At 31.7% G+C, this 26,029-nt stretch overlaps 4 protein-coding genes across 5 annotated transcripts in view; 2 read left to right on the top strand and 2 right to left on the bottom strand.

Moving 5' to 3' along the window:
* Positions 1–20,351, bottom strand: part of LOC144839538 (synaptogyrin-2-like) — a 96,804-nt gene extending 76,453 nt beyond the window's left edge. The window contains exons 1-4 of one of the 2 annotated variants that reach the window (XR_013611762.1): positions 20,207–20,351; positions 19,627–19,864; positions 19,189–19,325; positions 18,319–19,068 (exon numbers count right to left, since the gene is read on the bottom strand). Coding sequence is in view for 1 of the 2 variants with exons in the window: in XM_078694949.1 (XP_078551075.1) it covers positions 18,853–19,068; positions 19,189–19,325; positions 19,627–19,864; positions 20,207–20,317 (702 nt within the window). In the remaining variant the exon portion in view is untranslated. Of the gene's footprint in view, positions 1–16,355; positions 19,069–19,188; positions 19,326–19,626; positions 19,865–20,206 lie in introns of those variants that run through there. The other variant, XM_078694949.1, reaches the window with a different exon arrangement.
* Positions 1–26,029, bottom strand: part of LOC144839534 (hydroxyacylglutathione hydrolase, mitochondrial-like) — a 92,165-nt gene that overhangs the window by 41,232 nt on the left and 24,904 nt on the right. The window lies entirely within an intron of this gene.
* Positions 85–16,359, top strand: LOC144839532 (guanine nucleotide-binding protein G(o) subunit alpha-like). Its single transcript, XM_078694939.1, has 9 exons — positions 85–166; positions 1,085–1,453; positions 3,847–3,938; positions 7,286–7,378; positions 10,122–10,282; positions 13,186–13,314; positions 13,519–13,648; positions 13,924–14,083; positions 14,203–16,359. The coding sequence occupies exons 2-9, from the start codon at positions 1,330–1,332 to the stop codon at positions 14,391–14,393; spliced, it is 1,080 nt and encodes a 359-aa protein (XP_078551065.1). The 5' UTR covers positions 85–166; positions 1,085–1,329; the 3' UTR covers positions 14,394–16,359.
* LOC144839905 (E3 ubiquitin-protein ligase ZNF598-like) lies at positions 21,424–25,914 on the top strand. Its single transcript, XM_078695484.1, has 6 exons — positions 21,424–21,699; positions 22,005–22,247; positions 22,365–22,579; positions 22,685–22,899; positions 23,076–23,157; positions 23,274–25,914. Exons 1-6 carry the CDS (start codon positions 21,529–21,531, stop codon positions 25,357–25,359), a joined length of 3,012 nt encoding a protein of 1,003 aa, XP_078551610.1. The 5' UTR covers positions 21,424–21,528; the 3' UTR covers positions 25,360–25,914.

Genomic DNA, 26,029 nt, shown 5'->3' with positions numbered 1-26,029 from the left:
GGGCTAAACCACCAATTTGAATAATGTATATCGCGCCCTCTATAATTTTACGGCGGTCACGCTTTAGTGAATTTCAGGATTAGGTTTGTAAACAAACGATAAACAGAACCAGAAAGTATTTGTCTGGTTTTTGGTTGAAAGGGAGCTTTTCTTCACTTGCATTAAGGTATAATTTCTATAATTGTTAGTTATTTAAATGTAAGTTAACTATCTACAACTATAATATTTATTTTATATTTGTACAATTATATTTCGAACAATGCCAGGGAGACTGAAAACCAGCATGTGGTAGCGCGTGTGTCAGTGTGATGGATGATTTATGACTGATTTGCTGGTACTACAACTCCATACGATACTGATTTTAGCTTGCTGGGACACAGAATATTGATTTTAAGGAATTGAAGGCTACTATTAGTTATTTTATAATTAATTAATATTGAACTGTATTTGTTAATGACAATGCAATATTTGTTTAAAAATTATTTAAATTGCATTTATTAATATTTATATTATTATATTATTTTATTAAAATATTTTGTAACAAAAATTTTTTTTTGACAGTGACTCCATACTTAACATAGAGTTCTTACAAAGATTGAACTTTTCAACACTTTTGCATAAGCTAAATGTAATATAATAATTAATAATTAGTGACATACATACATACAGTAGTAGACAAATTTATCATATCTGGAAAACCAGTTTTAAAAAATTAAATGTCATGATCACCAAGATCAATAAGATTAAGAACAAAATCGTTGTATCGAAACGATTTTGTTCTTAATCTTATTGATCATGACATCATTTGGTCGGATTTGTGAAAATATATGATGAAAGCTTTCCTAATTTCATTTTTGCAGAAAAAAATGTGTATTTATCCGTCATCATAGTTCATCGTGTGTAGTTTAAACAGGCTTTTGCTGCTAAATTCTAGCAGATAAAATGTTAACTGTACCTTGCATCATACTTGGGAGGTCTCCCCTCATTAAGATTGAAAATACATTTGATCACTTTTCCAGCAAAAAGTGTTTAATTTTGATTGAATGCCCAGATTAACATGCAATTTATTTCTCTTCATTTGTAGGTCATTGCTCTTATAAATTTCAACCCAGCAAGCATCCAACTTCAGCTGATTACTCAAATTAGGTTCCTACTGAATGATGGAGTATATACTTAAAATGACTGAGAATGGTTAACTCTGACTATTAAATGAAAATTATAAAAAATATGCAAAAAGAAACAATTATTTTGACACAAATATATTACCGATTCAATGATTTGAGAGTGCTCATTTTAAATTGACCATTTGTTTGACTAAACTTTTTTAACATGGGTGTATGTCTGAGTTTAGACCAAGAACAGCGGAAAGCTAAGATGAGGAGTTCGGCAATCGATAAACAGCTTGTCGATCTGGCTAAGGCCGAAGAACAAATTGTTAAAATTTTGTTGCTTGGTAAGTACCGAGCATTGCTCTTGTTAAGAACATTTTATTTGGTTTATAACAGAATTGAACACAGTTTCCAAAAAATGTTAGGCAAACATGTTAAGCACCAAGCTATTATACCACCTACTAACAAGTACATTAGAACTAGCATTTTTTTTTTACCAGGGAAGAGTGAATTACATTGTAAATTGTAATTTCACTCTTCCACATGTTTCATTTGACAAGTATGAGTATTGAGCCCATTACCCCTGAAATACCAGGTAAGAATATTAAAAACCAAGCTTCTGTGCCACTGCATATTATACACCTGTTTCAATAGTCGGCACAAATAGTATTCCCCTAATCAATAATGTTATTTTGGTGTGTACTATTCGTTCGATATACCTCGGTAAAAGCCCATTTCCTAAATCTCCAAACAAAAGGTTTTCCTTCTGGGTGAATGACTTTGTTTAGCGGTGTCCATTGTGAATGTATAACAATGTTGATTGTATCAATTTCTGGTTAAGGTAACTTCGTAGTATACCAATCACTGATGTTAATGTTTTAATATTTTCTGACATTGACCAGAGCAACTTTCGTATAAATATCAATGACTTTTAAACTATTTTATTGTATGAATGTCATATGATACCAAGTACTTGAAGTACTGTAATTAAGTATTAAGTAATGTCACAAAGTGAAATTATTATATCAGAAAATCCTCAAAATGTATTCATTATCATTACTACAGTACAGTTTGTAAGTGAATATAAAATTAGCCTAATGTAAATAACCTGGCAACAAGAAGGATATAGGTTTTCTGTGAGAAGATAAGATGACACCAAAGTACTAATTAGTAAAGTACTCTAGCCTTTTGAAGATGAAGGTCGCAGATAAGATCATTGTGCTGATCAGCATTATCAGTTAATTTGAAACAAAACACATTGAAGGGGTACAGTAGTGTTTTCTCTTTGCACAAAAATAACTATGTTCACATGCACTAACTTATACTGTACAACTCTGATGTACTGTATAGAATTCAGAAAACAGATACATATATCCCATGGGACTTTAAATTTGATCATGGAGGTATAAAAACATAATATATTTTTTACCTCTATGCTCTGATAGAAATAGTTAACTTTCCAACTGGATTACAACAGATGATGTAATTTTTGCGTTTGAACGCAAAACAAGCTAAACCGCAAGTGTAACCCTGATAGACTAATTTAACTCTGATAACATAGTGAAAATCAGGGAACCCTGGTGTAAACAATTCTAGTGCTCAAAATGCACTACTTTATCTAATACTATTAGATTTTGATTCCTATTGCAATAAACAGGAGTTTGAATTTTTAATTTAGTAATGATTCTAATCTACATGATATTTCATTACAATTTAGAATATTTTTATGCATAAAAATTATGAAATCATTCATAAAAAAATGTTGCAATTTTTTTTTTTTTGTAAATCATTCGATGTCATGTACTTGTTTTTAACTTTCAATATTCATAATTTGTTTGCGGATCTGTCACATGCATTTATGTTTGAGATTGAGAGAGATTGTGCAAAGCCATGTAATAATCCAAAGGTCTTAGTGTTTATTTACTTTGACGCAAACGAATATTGATAGGTTTGTGTGAATGATCTGAATGCAAATTAATGTCAGATCTATCTAGACTTGAGTGTGTACACGCCGTGGAAGAATGTGAATAGGTTTGTTTGTAGAGAAGTTATCGGTATGTCTGTTTGTCTGTTAGTGTCAAACAAGTTTTATCACCTCTTAACTGTACTTCTGATCATGTGAATGTACTGTGTGAATACATTTAACTCCGGTACATATATTCGGCCTGAGGCCCCTGGTTTAGGAACCTTAAGTGGCCCTCCAACGCTGGTGGCCTCGGGCGTTCTTCTTCGGCCTTTTTTCCAACATTTTTTCCTCTGGGCACTGCTCAGAGGCCCCCATAAGTTCTGGGCCCCTGGGTTTAGCCGTTGAGCGCTCATAGCCGTTACACCAACTGCGTATTATTGCATACTTGGGTAAATCATAGAAATAGGACATACAGTATTGTAATTGAAATACTGTTACTATGAAATTGATACACTGCGAAGTATAGGTTTATAATAACAATATTAATATTTAACTTTTAAGCCTAAACTATTATAGTAGTTAGTACTGATTAAACCGACTTCTATGTTTAGCCTTCGCTAAAAGTGGGTGGGTAACAAAAATAATTGTAATAATAGTGTTTTAAACTATTTTGGAGTAGTACTGTACAGTATAAGCCCACATACTTTTAACCCTTAACCCACTTAATGGTAGGTGGGTGTGTGGGTAGAAAACAAATAGATAAATTTTGTTTGATTTTTGTATTACTTAAATTTAAATTGATGTGCGATCTCTCTTGACTTTTATTATCAGGTGCCGGTGAAAGTGGCAAAAGTACACTTGTGAAGCAAATGAAAATTATTCATCATGATGGCTTCACTGCTTATGAACTAATGAGTTTTAAGGTACAGTATTAATTTAAATATCATTATCATCTAAATTAAACATTAACACTCTACTCCCATAACACTCAACACTCCATCGTACAATATCTTTAAACATAGTAGAAGCTACTGTAAATAAACTTGTGCTATAATACATAGAGTATCTTTAAAATAGAACTATAATATGTCAATATTCAAGTTGTCTGTATTGTTTTTTTGAAAAAGTTTTTATTCACATATCGTATATTTTTCTGTATGTACTGTATATTTTGTAAATGTTTGCATTGATGTTATCTTTATAAATTATATAGTCTTACCATAAACGATTTGTAAAGAACATATGAAAATATTAAATATGTTTGTAAATAGTTTATTTCTACAAACTAGGACACAGGAAATTCTTTTTTGTTTTTTAAAATTAAGAACAGCTGAGGAGTGACAAAGGCAGTCTTTAAGTGTAGACTTTGTACAAGATATCCAGTTATTGTACAATTTACTCCCAAGCATGTAGTCCCTAAATCTAGCATGTTTTGCATGGCATGAGGCACAGAGTTCAAATTAGATCACTCAGCATGGTTGTGAATTATTGTTAAGTTTGTTAGAATCCTTATGAACTAAAAGGACTTTGATCTGTAGGATTGAAATTTCATGTGCTTTGTCACAAACTTTACTTCATTTTTGTTTTATTCTATTGTACATCTCTGCTAATAACATTAACAGATGGTTTATTAAACTCTCTATTTGAAATAACTCTTTTAGATTATTGACATAATATCCAGGGCTTGTCTTTAAAGGCGAGCGAGTACAATTACTCACCTAACACACTCCTAAACTTCACTTGAGGAGTGCGATTTACAACACGCTTAAATTTCTACACACTAACATACAAACAGCACCCCTGAATGTATTGAGGAGTGAAATTTGTAGCACACCTATAATTTTTAACAGACAAGGCCTGAATATCTGAACTATACTGTTGCCATACCAAAGTGCTAAAGACCACCAATATGGTCGTAAAATTGGTGGCACTAAGATCCGTATAATTGTTAACATTTTTGGCTTTGATAAGTCAGTTCCAATGATGATTGTAGCTACAACTTCACGTTTTATCCATCACTCAGAAGCAGTAATATCGCTATGCAAATATTGTCTTTGTTAATTTGTTTACCTATTCACAGGTGTAAACAAAACAAACACCTGGTTATTTGCTCCCACGGACTTGTACTGTATGCTCAGCAAATAACATCCCAGGAATGCAATCTCCTAACTAACATAAATGAACCTTTTGTTACTTAATTATTGATTAAACTGTTTTTCATTTAAAATACTTGAACAGTTCTATATAATTTTCAATGCCATACTGATGCAAACTCAGTTGTACAGTACGTTTTACTCATCCACTAATTTATTAGTAAATCTCAGATAATTTATAATTTATGAATACAATTTTTATATTCACATATTGGGGTGGGTCAGATCTTGACCTATATGACTCCTCCCCCCACAAAAGATGTTTTATTATTTTATACACTTTTTATTGTTTATGTATACAATCACACCAGTATTACTACAATATTGTACAAAATGGGTTTTTTTTGTGGAAATAATATGATTTTAAAGTGCTGTAAATGAATCAATTTAAAATTACAGATATTAAATTTGTTCTACTACTGTATTTTACAAAGTACCCAAACTACTTTGCTCAAGTGTGATCCATTGATGGAATTTTCTTTCAAATTATTGTCCCTCCAACTTTCCCACGAAAGTATAAAGTAAAAGTGAGCCATAACAACAGGAATACTAAACTTTTTCTTTTGTGTTTCATATACAGTTATTCCTGCTAATAATGGAAGACCTGATATACATTGTTCATACTGTGTGAAAATACACAAAATAAAACCCTACACAAGTGTGTACAAAGACATAGGATTATAATTGTAGTAACTATAGGCTTAACATTTCCATTCATAAATATATGATATTGATATGTAGTAGTATAGGAAGTGTTTCGTCAATAGGTTGCTATCACTCAATGACTACTCGTGAAAAAAGAGGAATTTTAACCCATTTGGTTTTGTTCATTACAAATGTTGTCTGAATAGAGGATGTGTTTCCTCTTGGTAATTGTAGATAACTTTATCAAAGTTTCCATACAATTATTATCACATCATGGAAACCTAGTACCGGTATATACAGTAATAAACATAAATAACTTTCAGACATGAAGCCATCTCAGTATTTTAAATGGGCTAGTTTAGTTTCATTCATTAGTACAGTAGAACCCTATTAAGGGAACACCTAAAAAGTGTCCACTTAAGAGAAATTTTCCTAAATAATTTTGTTATTATTTTGAACTGTACTGTACCTTCTCATTTTTAATATCAACATGTTTTTACCACTGATTAATAAAAGTTGTTAAAGCTTATTACGATATCTATCTACCTACTTGAACTTCTCTTTGTATATTTTATTGTTGCCATCCACTATAAACTTCTTTTACCTGCACTGCTGGCATAATGATCAACAGTTAATGTTTTGTTACACAAGCGTCTACTTTATGTGTTGTACTCTCACTACACAATAGATACAGTTCATAAATTTAATTTATGTTTATGAGTCAGGCGTGCACCCTATTGTTATACACCTGTTATTGTTATTATTATAATTGTTAGCATCCCTATTAACATTTACCTTAAACATGCTATCAAAGAATTTAATTATTATAACAGATTTATTTTTCTGTTACTAACACAAAAAAAGTTGTTTGTTTTCTCCTAACTTTAACAATAGACAAAGTTAGTAAACTTTAGAATAAGAATTAAAGTTTTTATTCATTTATACGTTTTTGTACAACTGTCCAGTTTGAATTAACTTCATAACAAATTGAAGTTCATAAACTTTGCACGAGCGTACATTCACACTATTGTTATACCGTAACTGTTTATAATTTATCCATTCGTCAAATTGTCTGCAACTATCGTTAGAGTATTTACAGTTATAACAATAGTTGTTGTTTGGTTTCTACACAACGGCCCAGTTATTGTTCTTATCTGTATTTATTCAATTTTAATTTATTGAAATTTATTTGATTATATTAGTATTTCATTTTTTATTATGTTTTAAAGATAAATATTGCCATTCCTCTTATTCAACTTTTTTTACTTGCAAATATTAAATCTTGTTATACTAGTTACTGCCAGGTTGAGAATGGCACTACTGTATATTACATCAGCGCCAGAATTTCACATAATTCCTTGTGTTATATTGTAGAAACAAACAGTAAATGTACATTTTACAGTATAAACAATTTTCTAGATTGTATATTTTTGTAAAAGAATTAAATTTGATTGTATAATATTTTGTTTTAGCCTGCTGTATTAGACAATCTACTAGGCTCTATGAAGTATGTACTCAATGGTATGTTTCTACTAAGGATCAATCTTGCCAATCCTAGAAATAAGGTAAGGGTATACAGTAAGGGTAAATTATATCACCATCATCAGCATCGGTCGGGTTATATTAGCATAATTCCTGCCATATAAGCAATCACAGAAAAAGGGTTAGATTGAGTGCAAAAGAGAAGCAATGTAGGGGAATTCAAAAAGAATGAAACTTTCCCTATGATAAGGGAAAGTTGTTATTATATACCATGGTTTCAATCATCACTATCATCATGTTCACCATCATCTTTATTACCATGGTCATTACCATCGTTACTGACTGCCATCTTTTTCACATTTTCCACAACGTCATTATCAACACCAATATTGTAACCATGTACTGTACACCTCGTTTTCTTCAATTTTTAACATTTTCCTCTTGTACTTTTTCTTGTTTTTGTTATCAATCATATTATCATACCACCATATTTCATTGAAATCTGTTCATCAGATGCAGCTTCCCATGACAGACATCAGTACTGATATGCCCATTGATTACAAGACTGACCACAAGGGATCTAGAGGAAGTGAATGAACTGTCAATTATGTTATGGTTGAACAAACCAGGAATAATTTGTCAACTAAAATAATTATAACAGTACCATACCTTGGCTTAATAAAAATTAATGTCCAAAAATAGCTTCAACTAATTTGACCTGGAATTGAACTTAATACTGACCTGTCTATGGTTCTATTATGGTAATTAATTCATCTTATCTGATTATTAACCATATATGACATCATATCATGGCACTTATTAACGTAGGAGTAGTTTAATTACTCTTATCAAGGATAACATTGACATTAATATTATTAATGATGTAGGTTTTAATTACATCTACATTTACAAATTAATTCAAAATGTTTAATTATACCTTCAAGTTATGTACAGTCGTATCCTTCACTCTGAAATGAAAATTGATTTATAACGATAAACAAGATGGTAATGAAAATGTATTTCATAATACTGTAAGAGTTTCCTTAAAATTATCCTTTGTATTTCTGCATTAATTATAATATAAGCTTTCTTGAAACCGTTTTTAACAGTTACTATTGATAAAATCAATTCTTATCTCCATATTTAGTCAATCTATTTCATTCCTAGCTTACCTGGATAAACCGACAATAGCCCTTTCTCCTTGAAGAGCAAGATATCCCTCGAAAAGTAGAAATTTTCATTGAACACCCCTCTCCACAAATGGTATAGTCCATGAACTGTGCCTACCAACAAACCACTAGCATCATTTCTTTTCGTGACATGAGAGAGTATATTAGATTAAATAATTTATTAGTTAGATTATAATTTGTTCCAAATGCAATACATATTTTTAGTCGCGTGCAACGCGACTCTACAGCTCACTATGTTGGTTGGTTGGTTGGTCGGTCGGTCAGTAAACACTAACTTGAGCACGTGACTGCAGCCATGAATATGGCCTTATTAATTCAAAAGTCAAGATAACTTGTTAAATACATTGCAATGTAAGCCTATTGTTCTTGTCTATAATAAGTATCATAAATGTTTTTTAAATATGTTTATCTTATATTGCAATTGCAACTTCCATAAATACATGTACATTTATGTGTATCTTTTCAACAAACTTATAATTCAGCGCCCTCATTCTACTAGAAAATATAAGCTACAGTATCTGAACAGTACAAAGTTTATCTCAAATGTCTATCAAAATTGACAGCCAAAGTACAATAAAGGAATACCTCATAGCAATGATTATCCGCTAATCAGTAGATACCATTAGGAATTTTTTTCTTACAGCAGAATTTTTACTTAGCTTTCCCACAGTAACTTTTATTATTAAAATTGACAGTAACTGCAAATAGCCACAATTAGTGACTAATCAACAAAAAACTAAACCAATCACTCTATACTTAATTATTCTAGATTCTTCCTCACTAATTATTCACCCAACCAATGGTTCGTGTACTCTTGAACTCTAAATGTATTCAAAATTAAAAGTAAATCCTGCAAATAGATGTTATAATCTTGCAAAGACTTTGTGAAATGTACACTAATCCAGGAAAAAAAAATATCTTAATTTTGGAAAAACGATGATGATAAATCAAACTGACAACTGATAAAGAATTAAAAAAATAAATGAACACATGATTGGCAAGAAAATGGAATGTTCTTCTTTCTTTAAAGTAATCGATACAAAAAATAAATAGGTTATTCAAACAAATAAAACACAGAAGACATTACAAATTCAACATTTGATCTATTTGAATAATTTAAGAACTTGATGAGTTTGACTTATCTTTCATACAAATGTCAAAAACATTAATATTAAGTAACCAAGTAGATCCAGATAGTAGAATATATAGTTAAACATTTCATATCTCGATGTTTTAGTCAACCTTCTTTGGAGAAAGAATAAAATTTGATGCAGAGCGGGAAAATGTCAAAACTGTGATTTGTATTTGTATTAAAGTGATGTTTTGAAAACTAAAGTTATGGCAATTAATTAGTTTTGTACTGTATCATGTAACATTGATGTAGACACAAGAAATAAAGTGGTGCAGTTGCCTCAAAGAAGAGGGAACAATCTCTGTTCAAACCACTGTGTTGTCAAAGGCCTCTGTGAAAAAGTGGTCAGGTTGAAACCTTACCAACCGTACTGGTGGCTACGACCGTGATTCATATAATTTACAGGCATAGAAGAATTAACCGATTAGGCCACCAAAATAATTTATCTGAAAGAAACTTTTATAGTTAATTATGTAATCTATCATTTTTGTTTTCCACTTCCAGGGGCATGCTCAAGCTATTCTACAATGTCCAAGATGTTTTGATGAAAATGTAGTTATGAAGCCAGAGATAGCAAATGGTTTAATAGCCTTATGGAATGATAAAGGCGTACAGCTAGCTGCATCGCGAGGTTACGAATATGAACTAAATGATTCAGCTGTATAGTAAGTATTATTTAACACTACAGCCAACACATTTCAAGTGACACCCCTATTAAGGGGGACAGTTCTAGGTCCCAAAGGTGTCCCCTTAATAGGGTTCTACTGTATTTATTTCTTCAATCAAAATTTCAAATATATACAGCTGTGTTTGTAGAGCAATATGCCCAGATTTAATCTATTGACAGAAGATTAAGACACCATATTTCATAAGTTTCCTCCTTATAATTTTTCCCAGGAATATTAATAGAGATTAAAACATGTACCAAGGCTAATACGGAAAAAAATATCCCGCTAGGCGTTAACTATAACAGTACAGCCATAATCAAATAACAAATTTAACTGTGAAGTGAATAGGTATTGGATTAATATGCTAAGCCCCTATGTCATTCACTTTTGATAAACATGACTGGAGGCACGGTTCATACTTGTTTTCCCTTTGATCTAATGTTGGCCATGCATTGTATTTAATATAGACTAACACACCCTGGTGTATACATTGACCAGTGAAGCATATGGCTTCTTTTTCAAAGGGTTATTAAATATTCTTATGAAAAGAAGTTTGTGTTAACAAATTAACTGTATTGTATTCTCTTCGGATTATACGACATTATGGTCTAGTTTGTGTACCGTACCCCCGAGGGAAATGTTTGAAAAAGCATCGTCTAACTAATTCTTCTACTGGTTCCGTTGCATTTCATTGTGCGGTACTTCGAGTTATAATACAATTTTCGTATCAAGTTTCAAATTAATTGGAGTATATCAATATCATATTGTAGGTCAATAATGTCTTTACTGCATATGATTTGATCCTTGCTATGCTCATGTTGCATATACACTTAAGTAGATATCTATATTTAAAAAGGACACTATAGTACAGTACAGTATACAGTATCTCATACCAAGAAGCAAAATTGATTACATTTCACTGGTAAACATACAGTTAAACAATAGTATAGAAAATAATGTTAAATAAACAAATGAAAAATGTCAACATAACCATTAATAGAGGATCTTGCAATAAAAAAATTCTTGTCACGTAAGACCCATAGACAAGTCTTTTGTGTACTGTATTGTGCTTGGCAGAAGAAATTAAGATTAATTAAAATAGATGCAGTTAAAACACTTAATGGTGATTTACAATTGTCAGATTTACAGTAACATACAAGATGATATGTTGTATAAAGAAACAATGTTTATTGTACCCTGGTTTAACAGAATTACCCTATTAATGGAATCATTTCTCTTCCTAAAGTTTATTTACAATTTCAAAGAAAGTCTAAAAACAAACCCAGTACTGCACAGCTCTTTTCTTAAGCTTAAATGTCAATCAACTTGTGATTGCTGTATACTGAATATTGACAACAAAGAAAACTAGGATTATGTAGACTCTAAGATTACATCACTGTTCACCTCCCAAATTGTTAACCACATTTAAAGTTAATTTATTATTTAGCATGTTTTCATTAGAGCATTGATCTGTTTTTTCTAAGAATTTCTTTTCAGTAGATAACATTTAGAAAAGAGTTTCTGAGAATTCTTAATGTTTGTCAAGTTACCAATTTCTTATTATTCTTTTCATTGTGAAAAACTGAGAAGAATGTTAACTTATCAGAAAGTGTTCTTCTCTATGATTGTTTCTAGTAAAATGGAAACCAGTACAAAGTTGCTTGGCACTGAAGTAGTGTTTCCTTAAAATTTGGCATGTTTTCATAAGATCAATAGGCCTATTTACATGAGACACAGAAACCAATAGAACTCTTAGATGAGACTGAAGAAATTAGGAAAAACTAAATCATTAGTGTTCTCAACAGACCAGAAGAACTTTTTTGATATAGTTATAAACATTCCGTTAATTCAAAAATATTTCAGAACATCATTTCTATGTTTTTCTTGTCCTGATGAAATAGAATAAAAACTGTTTTCAGTAGGCCAAATAGAACTAATTGATTTAGACTGATGAAATGGAAATTCTTGTAAATAATTGATTGAGAAGGGCGAGAGCAACAACCTCTTGGAATCTTACAATTGTCAGTCAAACCTTTTAAATGGTCAGTTGAATGGTCAATACAACCTTTCAAGTGATCAGCCTGTTTTAAATCGCTTGGACAAAACAGACAATTGTGACATTTTGTTTGATTATATAAGTAGATTAGATTTTCCTGATTGTTGAAACTGTTCTTGTTATACTTGTGAAAGCCAGACCCACTTCAGTACCATTTTATTATCAATACCATCTACTTGAAATGTAAACACCATTAGAAATGTCTTCATTCAACTTAAATGCCTATTGATTTCTAAGCTTACGACCAGTTGTATAAGTTGATTAAATGTTTATAAGATATGTATAATGCTTGCAATTAATCTTTATTGATTGATATACTGTACTAAACACATTTTGACAGTGCCCATAAATGTACAGGACGTCTTCCTAAATTTTTGCATTTCTGATTTTACCCAAAGTCACATTTAATTTTGTCCATAGAATCTCTCAAATTGAGTAGCCTTGCCAACAACATGCTAGATCTGAAATTTAAAAGTCATATTTTGTTTTCGTTTTTCCTAATTGCACACTTACCTCTGTACAGTTCATTAAACTTAATCTCCTAATTAAAGGAGTTTGACTCTGGGGTTAATCTAAGTTCATAACGGGAAAGAAATTGAATTTCAAAACAAAACCAGACAAAGGGTCAGCTGTTAATAAAGTAACAGCCCTACATGGTATAGAAATTTGAATATAGTAGTGCTGTAATTTCTTGTTTTATTGTTGACAAAAGAAAACCTCTTGTTAATAATTATGAAAGAGAAATGTTGGAGAGCCTTTTAAAATGGAATGAAAGCTATAAATCTCTAACTAAGGGTTTAATTTAGCAGAATTAGTAACCAAAATGAAATATTTTTTCCTCCAGTTATTTTGAGAATATGCAGAGAATCATGTCCGAAAAATACAGGCCGTCAACAGAAGATATTTTGAGGGTGAGAATCAGGACAACCGGCATTTTAGAAACGCATTTTAAAATTAACGGAATGATATTCAGGTCAGTTTAAGATGTCAAATAAGTTAGTTTCCTAGTCATACTAAAACGCTTTCCTGTAGGCTGAAATTATTTGAATTCCATTAGGCTTAAAAGTTTTTTTTACAAAATCGTAATAGAGGGCTCACTTACTGTAAATATTTACTAACTAATATTTTTGAAAAAAACAAGCATATAATAGTCTTGGGCATGGTTTATTTTGTATAGGATGTATGATGTTGGAGGTCAAAGGTCAGAAAGGCGGAAGTGGATCCAATGTTTTGATGATGTCAGAGCGTTGCTGTTTGTTGCAGCTCTCAGTGCATATGATATGACGCTTATTGAAGATCCCTCAGTGGTAAGTTGTTAATATTTTGCAACTTATGTTTGACCTCTTTTACTGTAGAAGCTGCAGTCGGGCACATTCTGATAAATATGGAAGACCATCTTTCAAATACTATGTGGTTCATCCTCTCACTTTTTGATGAATTTTACATACAGTACCATCCAGTAATAACAGCAATTACTGCAGTATCCTAAAGAGTGCACATACACTGAAATCAATAATGCTTGCAAATTACATTGCTGCAGTTTTATTTATTTTAACTCACTGTTTTTCTTCTTGTGTTTTAGAACCGTCTACAAGAAAGTCTCAGACTATTTGAGTCTATCTGTAACAATGTGTTCTTTGTCGACACATCTTTAATGTTATTCTTAAACAAAGTGGATCTCTTCCAACAAAAGATAATGTATTCTGGGCGACATCTTAGGTACTACTTTCCAGAATACAAAGGTGAGAGAAGACAATATGAATTTGCTTTAAGTACAACAGTAAACAAGATACTCAAATAAACCATGCACTGTGCCAGAAAGTGTGAAATCATTAAACTTATTTATTTATTTTTTTTTTAGGTCCAGATTGTCGTGTTGAAGAAGCTGCAAGGTTTATCCAACAAGAATTTCTCATTCGCAATCACAAACCATCAAAGGTTGTTTATCCTCACTTCACCACAGCAACTGACACATCAAACATACAGGTCGTTTTTCAGGTCGTCATGGATACAGTAATCAAAGAAAATTTGGAGGCAGCTTCATTACTTTAAGATTTAATTTCTCCTATTTAGCCATTCGCCATCCCAAAACACATCCTTTTATCTCCTCTCCCTGCATCTCTGAAATCTAAAATAACTTTGTAAGCTAGGATCACAAAAAGATGTCCAGCAATGTAAGGAAGATGTTAGTGTTCATGTTCTAGACGTGAGGTGTATATAGCAATTGACAGGTGTATGTTGGTCTTATCAACTATGTGCAGACGACACATACACAGACAGTAGGTAGCTGCAATCCAGCCATACTATTACTAGAGAGTATTTTCTTTTTAGTTGATCCAATACTAGTAAATAAGTAAAATTTAAAGTACTTATATTAATAAGGGCCGTAGCCATTAGTACGGTTGGTATGGTTTTAACTTGACCACTTTTTCACGGAGGTCTTTGACAACCCAGTGACTTGAAAAGAGATTGCACCACTTATTTCCTGCTAATATGTTTGAAAACGCCCTGTTTGCATTTTTCAAGTATACTGAGAGGTTGTATACTGTATATATATAACAATAACTTTATAGTAGACATGTGATAGCGGTTTGATTTGTGGAGACTGTACACATTTTCACAATTATCATCAAATTTTTTTGAAGATCTTCTGTTTTATTGTGTGAAATATTACTATGGAGATAGTATTGTAGATTGCTGCATTTTTATATTATATAAGTTTTTTTTATGTGCAATTTTAAAAGAATATTCTGTTATGAATATAAATGACAATTGAATTTGTTAACATCACTGACTTGAATTTCCAAACCACCTAGAATAAAATAAAACCTTGAATTACATTTGGAAGTATTAATATAACCAAATATGTCAGGAATATGTGGTTATTGTCCCAATTTTTCAAAACTACAATACATTAAAGTATATAATGTAGCTAAAATAACTGTTTAAAGAAAAAAGTTGATTTTTTTTATTTATAGTATTTAACAAATGTTAACAAGTAAAAGATAGGATATTATTTTAGAAACTAAATTTAGAAACATTGTTTTTTCTTATGATTTTGTGGTTTTGGTGTATATAGATGAACATAAAAAATATGTAAATATTAAATATTTAGCCAGTCAATAGAAAGTTTTCTTCTATTTACTATGATTCCGCTTAGGTGTTGATGAAAGTGCATCCAATCAATCCTTTTTTTTGTTGTCAGGATTTTGTGTTTCTGTGATATTTTTTTATATCTTGAAGATAAAAAGGTACTAAAATAAATTATATTTAAGTCACAGATAATGAGTTATTACGTTAACATTATTTACTTTATTCTATGTATAAGTAGCCATGTAGAAGTTTAGTTCTACCTTTGATCTCTTTTAATTCTAAAAAAACCAGTACTGGTATATCTTTATCTCAACCAGATGTATAAATTGCCATCTGTTCCTTTGGCCTCTTCATCCAGATTTATAAATGGCCACCTGTATGTTTGATTTCTCAACCCAGGTTTATAAACGGCCACCTGTATGTATATCTTTACCCAGGTGTGTACATTTTGTCTCTTCAACTAGGAGTATAAATGTACTTGATCAATAACTTGATACCTGTATCCTTTCATCTCTCCATTCAGGTGTGTAAATGGGTACCAGTATAGCACTTGCTAGGAGTAAGCCGAGATGAACTGGTGTCCCATTCAAAACCTCTAGATAACCTTTAAGTAGTGGATCAAATCCAACCTCAGGAAAAAGCATTAAATCAGTATTAAAAATAAATGGTAATCTATTTTCCATAAGAACCTTGATATTCCAAACATCTTGTAAAAACTTAATATTTCATGAAAGTTAAACCATACACTCAGTCTCGTACTTAAGAAATAAACTCTCCTTTTTTTGTATAGATAAAAATATTGTTTATAGGAAAGTTCTTAAATATGATGTTAATAAAATTATGATTTGTGATGCCTAATTGAACTGCTTGTGAATTTTTCTGTGCCGACTCTTTCTTAAAGAAATAAAAAATACTAAAGAACCCAGTATTCCGTGGAATAAATTTATTAAGTTCAAAACACTAACAAGTAAAACGTTACATTAGAGAAAAGAAGTGAAAATAAGTGATAGAATTGAATACTGTAAATAAAACTATGATTCAAGGTCAATTAAGTTCTAAATTATAAATATATCATTAAATATATTTGCAGAAATCTTTATAGTAATTGCCAACATTGTTTGTATAGTATACAATATTCTGAAAGATGTATTCTATATATCATCATTCTAAAAAAAATTTAATTTTTATATCACCTTATTATTTTATAATTAAAATATTCCCAAACTTTTATTTGGTCAGATTTCTTCTGTCTGAACAAAAACAAACAACACATATCCTTTTCTACAGCTCAATTTAACTAGTGTCGTTCCTCCACTCTATATTAATTAAGTTGTTATCTAGTTGGATTTGAACCATGGCAGCCCCCACTAGTAGGAAGGGTGCAGGATTCTGAACCATTTACATGTAACACAGGGAGCTTTCAAATGTATAATGACTTAGAAATAACAAAAACTGTTCAAGAAGCACGTCCCAATGTGCGCATAATGTATTAACATGACTTGTTCATAGGTTAGCTCCCTAAAACATCTATTACAATATGCACTTTTTAAAAGGCTTGTAGTAGTAAAAGGTTTGTCTGAATTTTAAATATTCATTTGAAGCACACTTCCAGAAGGCCTAACAAAACATGGATATTAACAATTATAAATGTTGTATTAGGTCGATAATTGATGTATAAATAAATTATTGAGAAAGGAAGAAAAATATATTCTACACTTACTTACTGTTTAAAAAGGCAACAAGGATATATATGGGATACAGATAAAGATTGGAGCAAACACCTTATTAGAAATAAAAGATGGAAAATTATAACTTGAATATAAACTGTATATATGTACTGTAAATAAGATATTCAACAATTAGTAGACATATCATCATTAATATTAAAAACATACTGATGTGCGATATATAAAATCAATGCAAATCATTCATAAACTACAAACTATAAAAATACCAAAACTATTTATCCAATTTGACTGTTTTAAAAAAATAATAGCCATTTTAATTCATAAACAAAATACACTACAAAAAATATGCTATATAAGTATAATAGATAGCCAGCTCCCCAAAATCTCCTAAATTTGGAAACCAGCCATTGTAGGCAAGCTAAAGCTCTGGCTACACTATCAAACTTTATCTGACAAAAAATATGGACATGATGATGTCATATCACTGCCATATTTGAGCATATCACTACCATATTTGGGCACATCACACTTTTTTTGTCAAACTAGTTTGATAGTGTAGACAATGCTAAAGGATGTTCCAGATTTCAGAGAGTTGACTGTAGCTAATATTATACAACAGAAATAGAGTAGGAGTTTCAAACTAAATGATTGGTACTTATGACCACTAGATACTACTACATATAAAAAGCAGGTATTGTCAAATTAGCTTTAAAGCAACAGTTTCTAAAGAAAGAACATAGATAAAAACGCTATTGTATTTTAAAGCAACAGACTTACTGCAGTAAATATACTGTAGGTACTGCAACAATAGTTCATATGGATGCATTTTTAAATTGTATATTAAAATAATTCAAATACGAGCTCAACTTTAAGTATTGATATTTAATTTACAACTAGTCTTAAACAACAACTAAATAGATAGGAAAAGAAATGTTATATTTGAAAGATAGTGATACCAAATTGTAAGTAAAGAATTTGATCAAGACACTAATTTACTGTAGGCTAGTTATTCGTTCATCTTTTTCCAATGCTACTGCTAAATACCATTCCATAAGGAGTTTCCTATTGTATCTCATTATTGTATCAAACTTTCTTTTTACTGTATTTCTCAAGCTCTGTCTACACCATCAAACAAGTTTGATGTGCCCAAATATGGTAGTGATATGACATATCATGTCCATATATGGGAACATCACATTTTTTGTCACATAAAATTTGATAGTGTAGACAGAGCTTTAGTGAAGGGCAAAGCAAAGGCATCATTCACACATATGACATTTTAGTCACAACTATAATTAAATTATACTGTATTACTAATTAGGATGTAATTAAATATTACATAATATCTATTTTTAGATATTTTAAAGCTTACAACCAAACAAGGAGGTAAAATTTACTTATTTTTTTCATATTAGTTTATTTTCTAGTATATTTTTTTTATAATAAATTAGCTAAATTCTAAGCAAATTATTTTATCCTTTCAACACTTTTTGTTAACACTTTAAAAATTAAACCTACTGTAACCCAACATTTATATGTATAATATATCCTTTAAAATGTACATATTTTTAATATAGTGTATGTTTTAATAACAACTTATTGTTGTACTGTTGTGACGCCTATGCATCTCTAAAGATGTTAGGTGTGAATCTTAAATGCAAAACTAACTTAGTTTAATGTGAACCAGACTACATGTAAATTCTAGGGTTATATATCCTAAGTTATATTTATCAATAGGAAGGTGCCTGGTAGGCAGATGGTGATACATCATCTTTGGTAGGGTTAAATGGTGCGTCTTGATAGGTATCCTGGGCCTGAGGTTCTGGGGCTCCCGGGTAAGATGAATATGGGGTGCTAGAAGGAGGCAGGCCTGTTTCATGGCTTGGAGAGAATGCAGAATCTGAACCTTGCCTGTATCGCAGAAATGCCAAGACTGTCAAGCAACCCTAAAAAATATATGTATTTTAGTTATTGTAAATACAAAGATTGAACTATGAGATATAAAATTGTTTTATTATTCCAACATATCATTATCACATGATATCATCAGTTTAAAATTGACTTACCCAAGAGATAATGGAAAAGAAGCTAAATGCAATTGCAGCCTGGATAGAGCTGGTACCATAGCGAGGTTTAGGATCGGTTTTACGCCAAGAATCTGCTAACACACAGAAACAGATAAACCAGAACAATGTCCACAAACCTGAATGAAAATTAATGTCATAGGTCACATATCATATGTTTTGGACATTTCAACATGCGACAAAATAAAATGAATCTGAAAATTAAAGTCATAGGTCACATATCATAGGTCATGGAATGTAATTTTCACATTTTTTAATTTTGTTATAATTTTTAAATAACTTAATCTTTGTCTCTGGAAACAAATTTCATATGTTTTAAACATTTTAACATATGACAAAATAAAATGAATGAGTGTTATGAACTGCTGCTGATTAAATTGATTTATCGATTAATCTTTTTTTTTTAATACGGTACTCTACCTGAAAAACACAAGTCAGCAATAACAGCATATTTCCTATGTTGAACATTACTCAAGTTGTCAAAGACGGCATCAATAACCAGAAAGATTCCACATGCCAGCAACGCCATAATACCGACAAACATTCCATACCCACAAACCCCATGTTTGCCGTTATAAACACATTGTTCTGCTGTACTTAAATGATCTGTTTGGTATCCTTCAGCTGATATACAGCCAAATACAATAATTGAAAATACCTGTAATTTCAATTTAAGTTTTTTTTAAATATTTTGTCATGTTTATTTTCTACATTTTAAACCTGTCTGATTACAAACTATATAGAGTTAGCCTAATTTAAATTACAATCAAGTTATGCATTATAAAAACTAAGAAGTTCATAAAATTGACTAAACCTAACCTAGCTAGGCCGACAAGGCTCCGGGCTGGAAAGAATTTCACAGCAGGGCGCCTCAAAACAGCAGAAAAGAGACTGAGATGAGAGCTCACTCAACAATTTGTACTGGGCCTGGCTTTTTAAAATTGTCAGAAAACATAAATTAAGTGGGTTTGATGCGTTTAAATAATGTAATTGTACTTACCAAACTTATCAGCCTTAGAATTACTTGTGGTTTCTTAATATATTCGATTGGGTCAAATGGTTTACCGGCTTTTCTTGCTCCGTACGCTCCACCTTCCTGTTGTCCGTCCATTTTGTTTTAATTCCGTGGATATAAGAAGTAGAATTTAGAATAAACACGGCGGCCGTACATAATTTTTGTCTCGTGCTGATAAGTCACGTATGATAAATTTCTATTTTTTGTCATAATAATTAACGGAAATAACGAAAATTATAGGAACATTTCTTAACAAGTTAATTAATTATTAAGTGAACATGATTAACTCATCAAATGAAAATACCTAAAAGTGAAAAGTTTTTAATCTTATTTATTTAGCCTATTTGATATTTTCCCCCTCTGAACAATATATGTTTTAACAACCCATTTTCTTGTCACCTAATCTGATTGGATCATTTGGAAAAAAACCACTTGATAAATGTAATTTAAAGGCCATAATTATTTATTGCGAAATAATTATTGTGTTATTTTTTACAAAAGTGAATAACTATAAAACGGCCAATCTTAATTTTTTAGTCATCCATGTTTTGAGGGACCGGGAACAATTAAAGATGTATTGTCCACCTGAAAAAAATAATTCTTGAAACATTTTTTATGTAATATGCCATTTTAATGTCACATAGTGGATCGAAAAAAAATGTTTACCTGAAAAAGCTGTAATTTAAAGCAAAAAATAAAAAAAAAATTTTACGCTTTAAATTACAGTTTTTTCAGGCGTTTTGGTTGAATTTGACAGTTTATTTTGTCATGTTATAAGTGAAAACACGTTTTTTTTTATTCTACGGAAGTGATTAACTTTATTAAAAATAACCTAGGCTATATAAAGTCTGATTTAATTAATCTTCATTTTTCTTGTTTTGGGGACAATACACATTACAACACTCATTACAACATTATTCATTCCTATAGGCCTACTATCTAAAATACTGATCACCTTATTCTTATATAAACATAGGTGTAATCTCAGGTACGCTGATCAATCGATTAATTAAAATATGACTTGAATTATTTATATTGGTTGATTATCAGATAGATTATCGGAGGAATGAGTCAGTTTGTCGGTTAACCGATCAATCACAAAAAAATGAATGTTGCATAACATCACGTTTATTCTATTTCTGGCAATCTATGACGTCACTTTATTCATTTTCAGCTACTCGCTCGATCTGCTGGCCTCCAAATAGTCGCGAGCGGTTGTGCAACGTGTATTGTGTAGAGAATTGCATATTTTCCTTGTTTAAAATCAACTAAATTGTTTCAAGCAACAGATTTATAGTTTATCCAAAATGTCTAAAACTACTGATAGTATTTCATCGACATGTGTTCTCTGTTGTCAAGATGCCAAGCTGTTTGCTGTAGGCCCCTGTGATCACCCAATATGTACCAAATGTTCGACAAGGATGCGAGTTTTGTGTGAGCAAAAGTACTGTTCTGTCTGTCGAAATGACATGGAGACGGTATGTTAAGGCCTAACATAAAGGCCTAGCTACAATGTAGTTTAATTTGAATAAAATGCATCTTATTATTTGTTTTGTGATATAGTATAGGCCTATATAATAGCTTATATTATTATTATGTATTTTTTTTAGAATTTTAACTTTGCTATATTATAAATAAGTATGCTTGTCAATGTCAGTTGACACCGATAAATAAAGAAAAATACTCACCCATGGTGGTAGGAAACAAACCAAAAACTCACTGATCTTGTTTATACTAACTGCCTTTGTATATAAAACCAAAATATACATACTTTTTGTTACAGGTAATATTTATGAAGAAGGTTCACCCTTATGCGAGCATTATAAGTCATAAATTTCTCTCAAATAAAAAAGCTGGAATTCGGTTCTCGGCTAGCTGGATGAGGGATGAGTTTGAAGACTACATCAGTCACAAGTGTTCGATATGTCAAAAGGACAACAAATTTAAAACGATAAAACTTCTGGAGGAGCACATGAGAAGGAACCATGAACTTCACTTTTGTAACCTTTGTTTAGAACATGTCAAGGTGGGCTAACAATCTGAAACTAAAATTAATTTAATTTTTGATTTTCTATTTAGTATGTACTGTATATCATGTATGTTATAGATTGACATCTAATTAACCAATTATTTAATTCTACAGGTATTTACATCAGAGCGCCCTCTGTACAATCGTAAAGATCTTGCCACTCACAAGCGCAAAGGCGATGCAGACAATACATCATACCGAGGTCACCCACTATGCGAGTTTTGTGACGTGCGTTTCTACGATAACGATGAGTTGTTGAAGCACTTGCGACGTCAGCATTATTTTTGTCACTTCTGCGAAAATGACGGCATTAGTAATCAGTACTATGAGTAAGTTATTTTATCAAATTGAAAAATAACCTGGCAACTACTATACTTTCAATAGATTAACAATTTATTTTTGGTAACATTTGATGTTAATTATTTCATTTACAGTATCTATGAAAACCTTAGACACCATTTTCGAGATCAACACTACCTTTGTGAAGAGGATGGTTGTATCAATGAGGAATTTACAGCTGCGTTTCGGTCAGAAATCGATCTGAAAGCCCATAAGGCATCCAGACATACGGGAAAGCGAAAAGAAGCAAGACAAGCACGTCAACTGGACTGGCATTTTAATTACACAAACCCAAGGGCTAACAGAGATAGTAAGTAATTTGTTTTATATATTCACAACAAACATGCTTTCTTGTTTTGTTGCTCAGGTAGTGGAAAACAGCTCAACAACCAAATTACAGTACTTTTAATATATTATATTGGAATATAAAATAAGTCAAAATTAATTAACATATGTCATATTTTAATTTTTTTTTTTCCATTTCAGGTGTAGTGACTGGAGCAGATTACCATGAAACACATGGATCTTATCATGGAAGAGGGCGTGGATCTCGATATCATTCAAATAGGTAAGTACTATATTTGAATGTAAAAGCAGAAGTAGCTCCATCAAAGGAGAACCAATGGGGAACTCTTAATTCCAAGGTTGAAACATCAAAATTTGATTATTTATTTTCTCTTTCAGGGAACAAAAAGATACAGAAAAAGCTATAGAAGCATCAATGCAGCCTGATACTGCTAAGGAGCAACGTCCACCCAAAAGGCGTGACAAACCCAGGGTTGAAAAGACTGAAAAGGTTCTTCAAGTAGCTGCTAAACCTGAGGAAAAGAAAAAGAGACCCATTAAAGAGGATGAATTTGAAAAGCGTCGAGCTGCAGCCGCTGCTGGAAAAACATATCAGAAAGATGGCATTAATCCCGCAAATGAACCCTCTGATTGGAGTACAGGCAATGAGCTTACTAGTTGTCAATTCACAGAGAGTACTTGGACAAATAAAGTAGATGAACATCCAAAAGTATCAAAACCTTTACCTAAAAGTGAAAAAGTAGAAAAACCATTATTGAAAGAGGTAACAGAAACTCCAAAGAACATTGAACCTAAACCAGTTAAAAAGAACATTGACCCAACTTTGGCTGAATCTGATTTTCCATCTCTTGGAGGAAGAAAGGTGCTTTCGTCGACGTCTTCTGGTTGGAATAGAACAGTGCCAGATGCCAGAGAGTTCCCATCTCTTGGATCTGCTGCAAAAACAATTAAATCCTCACAAATAGGAAATCCTTCATTATCTGCAAAAACATCTAAGGAACCAGAGTTGAAAGTTGACTTCAGTAGAGCAATAGCTACAAATGCAATGTTACATGATAAAAAGAAAAAGGCAGCATATAAAGCTCCTTCTCAACCGCCTCCTTCAACTCGGTCTTACAAAGACTTTCCCACACTGAGCTCTATTGCCAACATTCTGAATCCTGAACCAAAGCAAGCCTGGGCAAAAACTTGTCAACCACAAGTTGTGGCTAAGAATGTAGTAAAGACTAAACCATCAAACACTATAAATTCTCAAATGACTACTTTGGGAAAGACTGGCCAACAAAAACCAAGCAAACAGAAAGAGAAGTCTGCAGAAACTAAAAACCAACAAATCCTCAATTCAAAATCTGAAAATGGAGGCAAATCAAATTCTCAGCAGCAAGTTGAACAGAAAAATGGCAGCCATGAGAAGGTACAAGTACAAGAGAAACCACCCAAAGAGCTGAATCCACAAACCTTCAATTCAAAATCTGAAAATGGAAGCAAATCAAACTCTTTGAAGCAGACTGGTCAGAAAAATGGCAGCCATGAGAAGATTCAACAGAAACCACCGAAAGAGAAGAATCAACCAACCATCAATTCAAATTATGAAAATGGAAACAAATCAAATTTTCAACAGAATAGCAACCAGGAAAAGTTGCATGAGAAGCCAGCAGCAAAGACAAAATTGTCGAAACTTAGATTTTCTAATAGTTTGCCAAGTAAAGATCAATCCAAACCAGAGAAGATTGAGAGATCAAAAGAGATAAGTTCTTCTGTTGTAGAGAGAAGATCCAAAGCCATAGATACTTCCAAAGAGCCAGATGGTAATTCAAAAAGACTACCACCAGGTTTCCAGCAAGCACCTAATTCCACTTTTGAGAGACATCCTCCCGGATTTGCTGTTCCAGCATCAAACCCACCACCTGGGTTCACTACTGTTTCAGAAAGTACACCAGGATTAACACCAGCTGCAGTGTTTATTGAACCAAATAATTTCAATCAAAGGAATAAGGATCTCGTTGATCAAATTCAATCACATTTGAACTATGACCCAGAAGGATTTAATGAATTCAAACAACTGTCTGGTAAATTTCGGCAAGGTTTTCTCTCTGCCGATATCTACTATAAAAGTTGTAGTAGTCTTCTTGGCCAGGATAATTTCCAAAGTGTATTTCCAGATTTGGTTGCCCTTCTACCAGACACAATTAAACAGCAGGAATTATTATTAGTAAATAATGATCATAAAATCTTAGCAAAAGAAAGAGGAGAGAAGGTGCTGGCAATAAAGAAGAAAAGGGGTGGGCCATCTGCTTGGAACAGCAACAACCAGACTACAAAGTGTAATGACTGCGGCCAAGTCCTCTTACAGAAAGATTTGATCGCTCATACGAATAGCTGCAGCGCAAACACAGACTTCCCCTCACTAAGTTCTGCTTCAGCACCTCGACATACCTCAACTGCGTGGGGTCGTGTCAAATAGATCATTGGCAGATTGTTTTATTCGTATTATTTTAAACAAAAGAAACCTCATGATAGAGAAGATTAGTCTTCTTCATTATTTAATCATTTTAATTTATATGTACTGTAGGCCTACTTATATTTTATTGTTGACTGTGAAAGAATAATATATTTTCATACAGTAATGTTAATCATATAATCATAGAAATTTGCAGAAAAAGGATGTCACACTCCTATTTTAGCAATGCTTATTAAACATTGTATGATAAAAAGGGGTAGTTTTTAGTTACAGTTTATGAAAATGTTTTTTGTCATGTTGGAATTTCCCAAGCATACATTCTTCTGTGAATAAACTTGACATTAAGCCAAAATATTCTGCTGTAAATAATATTTTGTCAGCGTGACATCATCTAGGTTTGTTGAAGTCGGACTTCATCATTTTGAATTTGAAAGAGAGGAGGTGATTAGGGTTTTTGCAAATATTATCTATTTGATTTTCAAGATTTTACATTTATGTGTTGCTATAAATGTCCTTTATTTACAGAACAAAAATAAATATTAAAGTGATACAACATTAAATGCAATATTCTGTCTTCTGTCTATGTATAATGAGTTTATATCAGGACAATCCAAGTTATCTCCAAGATTTTATAAAGTTTCCACAGCATATTGTCAAAATGTCACTTAAAAAT

Source organism: Antedon bifida, chromosome 4, assembly GCF_963402885.1.
Source record: "Antedon bifida chromosome 4, ecAntBifi1.1, whole genome shotgun sequence".
Classification (NCBI taxonomy): Eukaryota; Metazoa; Echinodermata; class Crinoidea; order Comatulida; family Antedonidae; genus Antedon; species Antedon bifida.
The sequence above is the reverse complement of the archived record's forward strand: the minus strand, read 5'-3'. Positions and strand labels throughout refer to the sequence as shown.

Coding starts and splice junctions, on each gene's coding strand:
- LOC144839905 (XM_078695484.1), top strand. CDS start 21,529: ATGTCTAAAACTACTGATAGTATTTCATCGACATGTGTTCTCTGTTGT. Junction 21,700..22,004: donor GTCGAAATGACATGGAGACG/GTATGTTAAGGC, acceptor TTTTTGTTACAG/GTAATATTTATGAAGAAGGT. Junction 22,248..22,364: donor TTTGTTTAGAACATGTCAAG/GTGGGCTAACAA, acceptor TTAATTCTACAG/GTATTTACATCAGAGCGCCC.
- LOC144839532 (XM_078694939.1), top strand. CDS start 1,330: ATGGGTGTATGTCTGAGTTTAGACCAAGAACAGCGGAAAGCTAAGATG. Junction 1,454..3,846: donor TGTTAAAATTTTGTTGCTTG/GTAAGTACCGAG, acceptor TTTTATTATCAG/GTGCCGGTGAAAGTGGCAAA. Junction 7,379..10,121: donor TTGCCAATCCTAGAAATAAG/GTAAGGGTATAC, acceptor TTCCACTTCCAG/GGGCATGCTCAAGCTATTCT.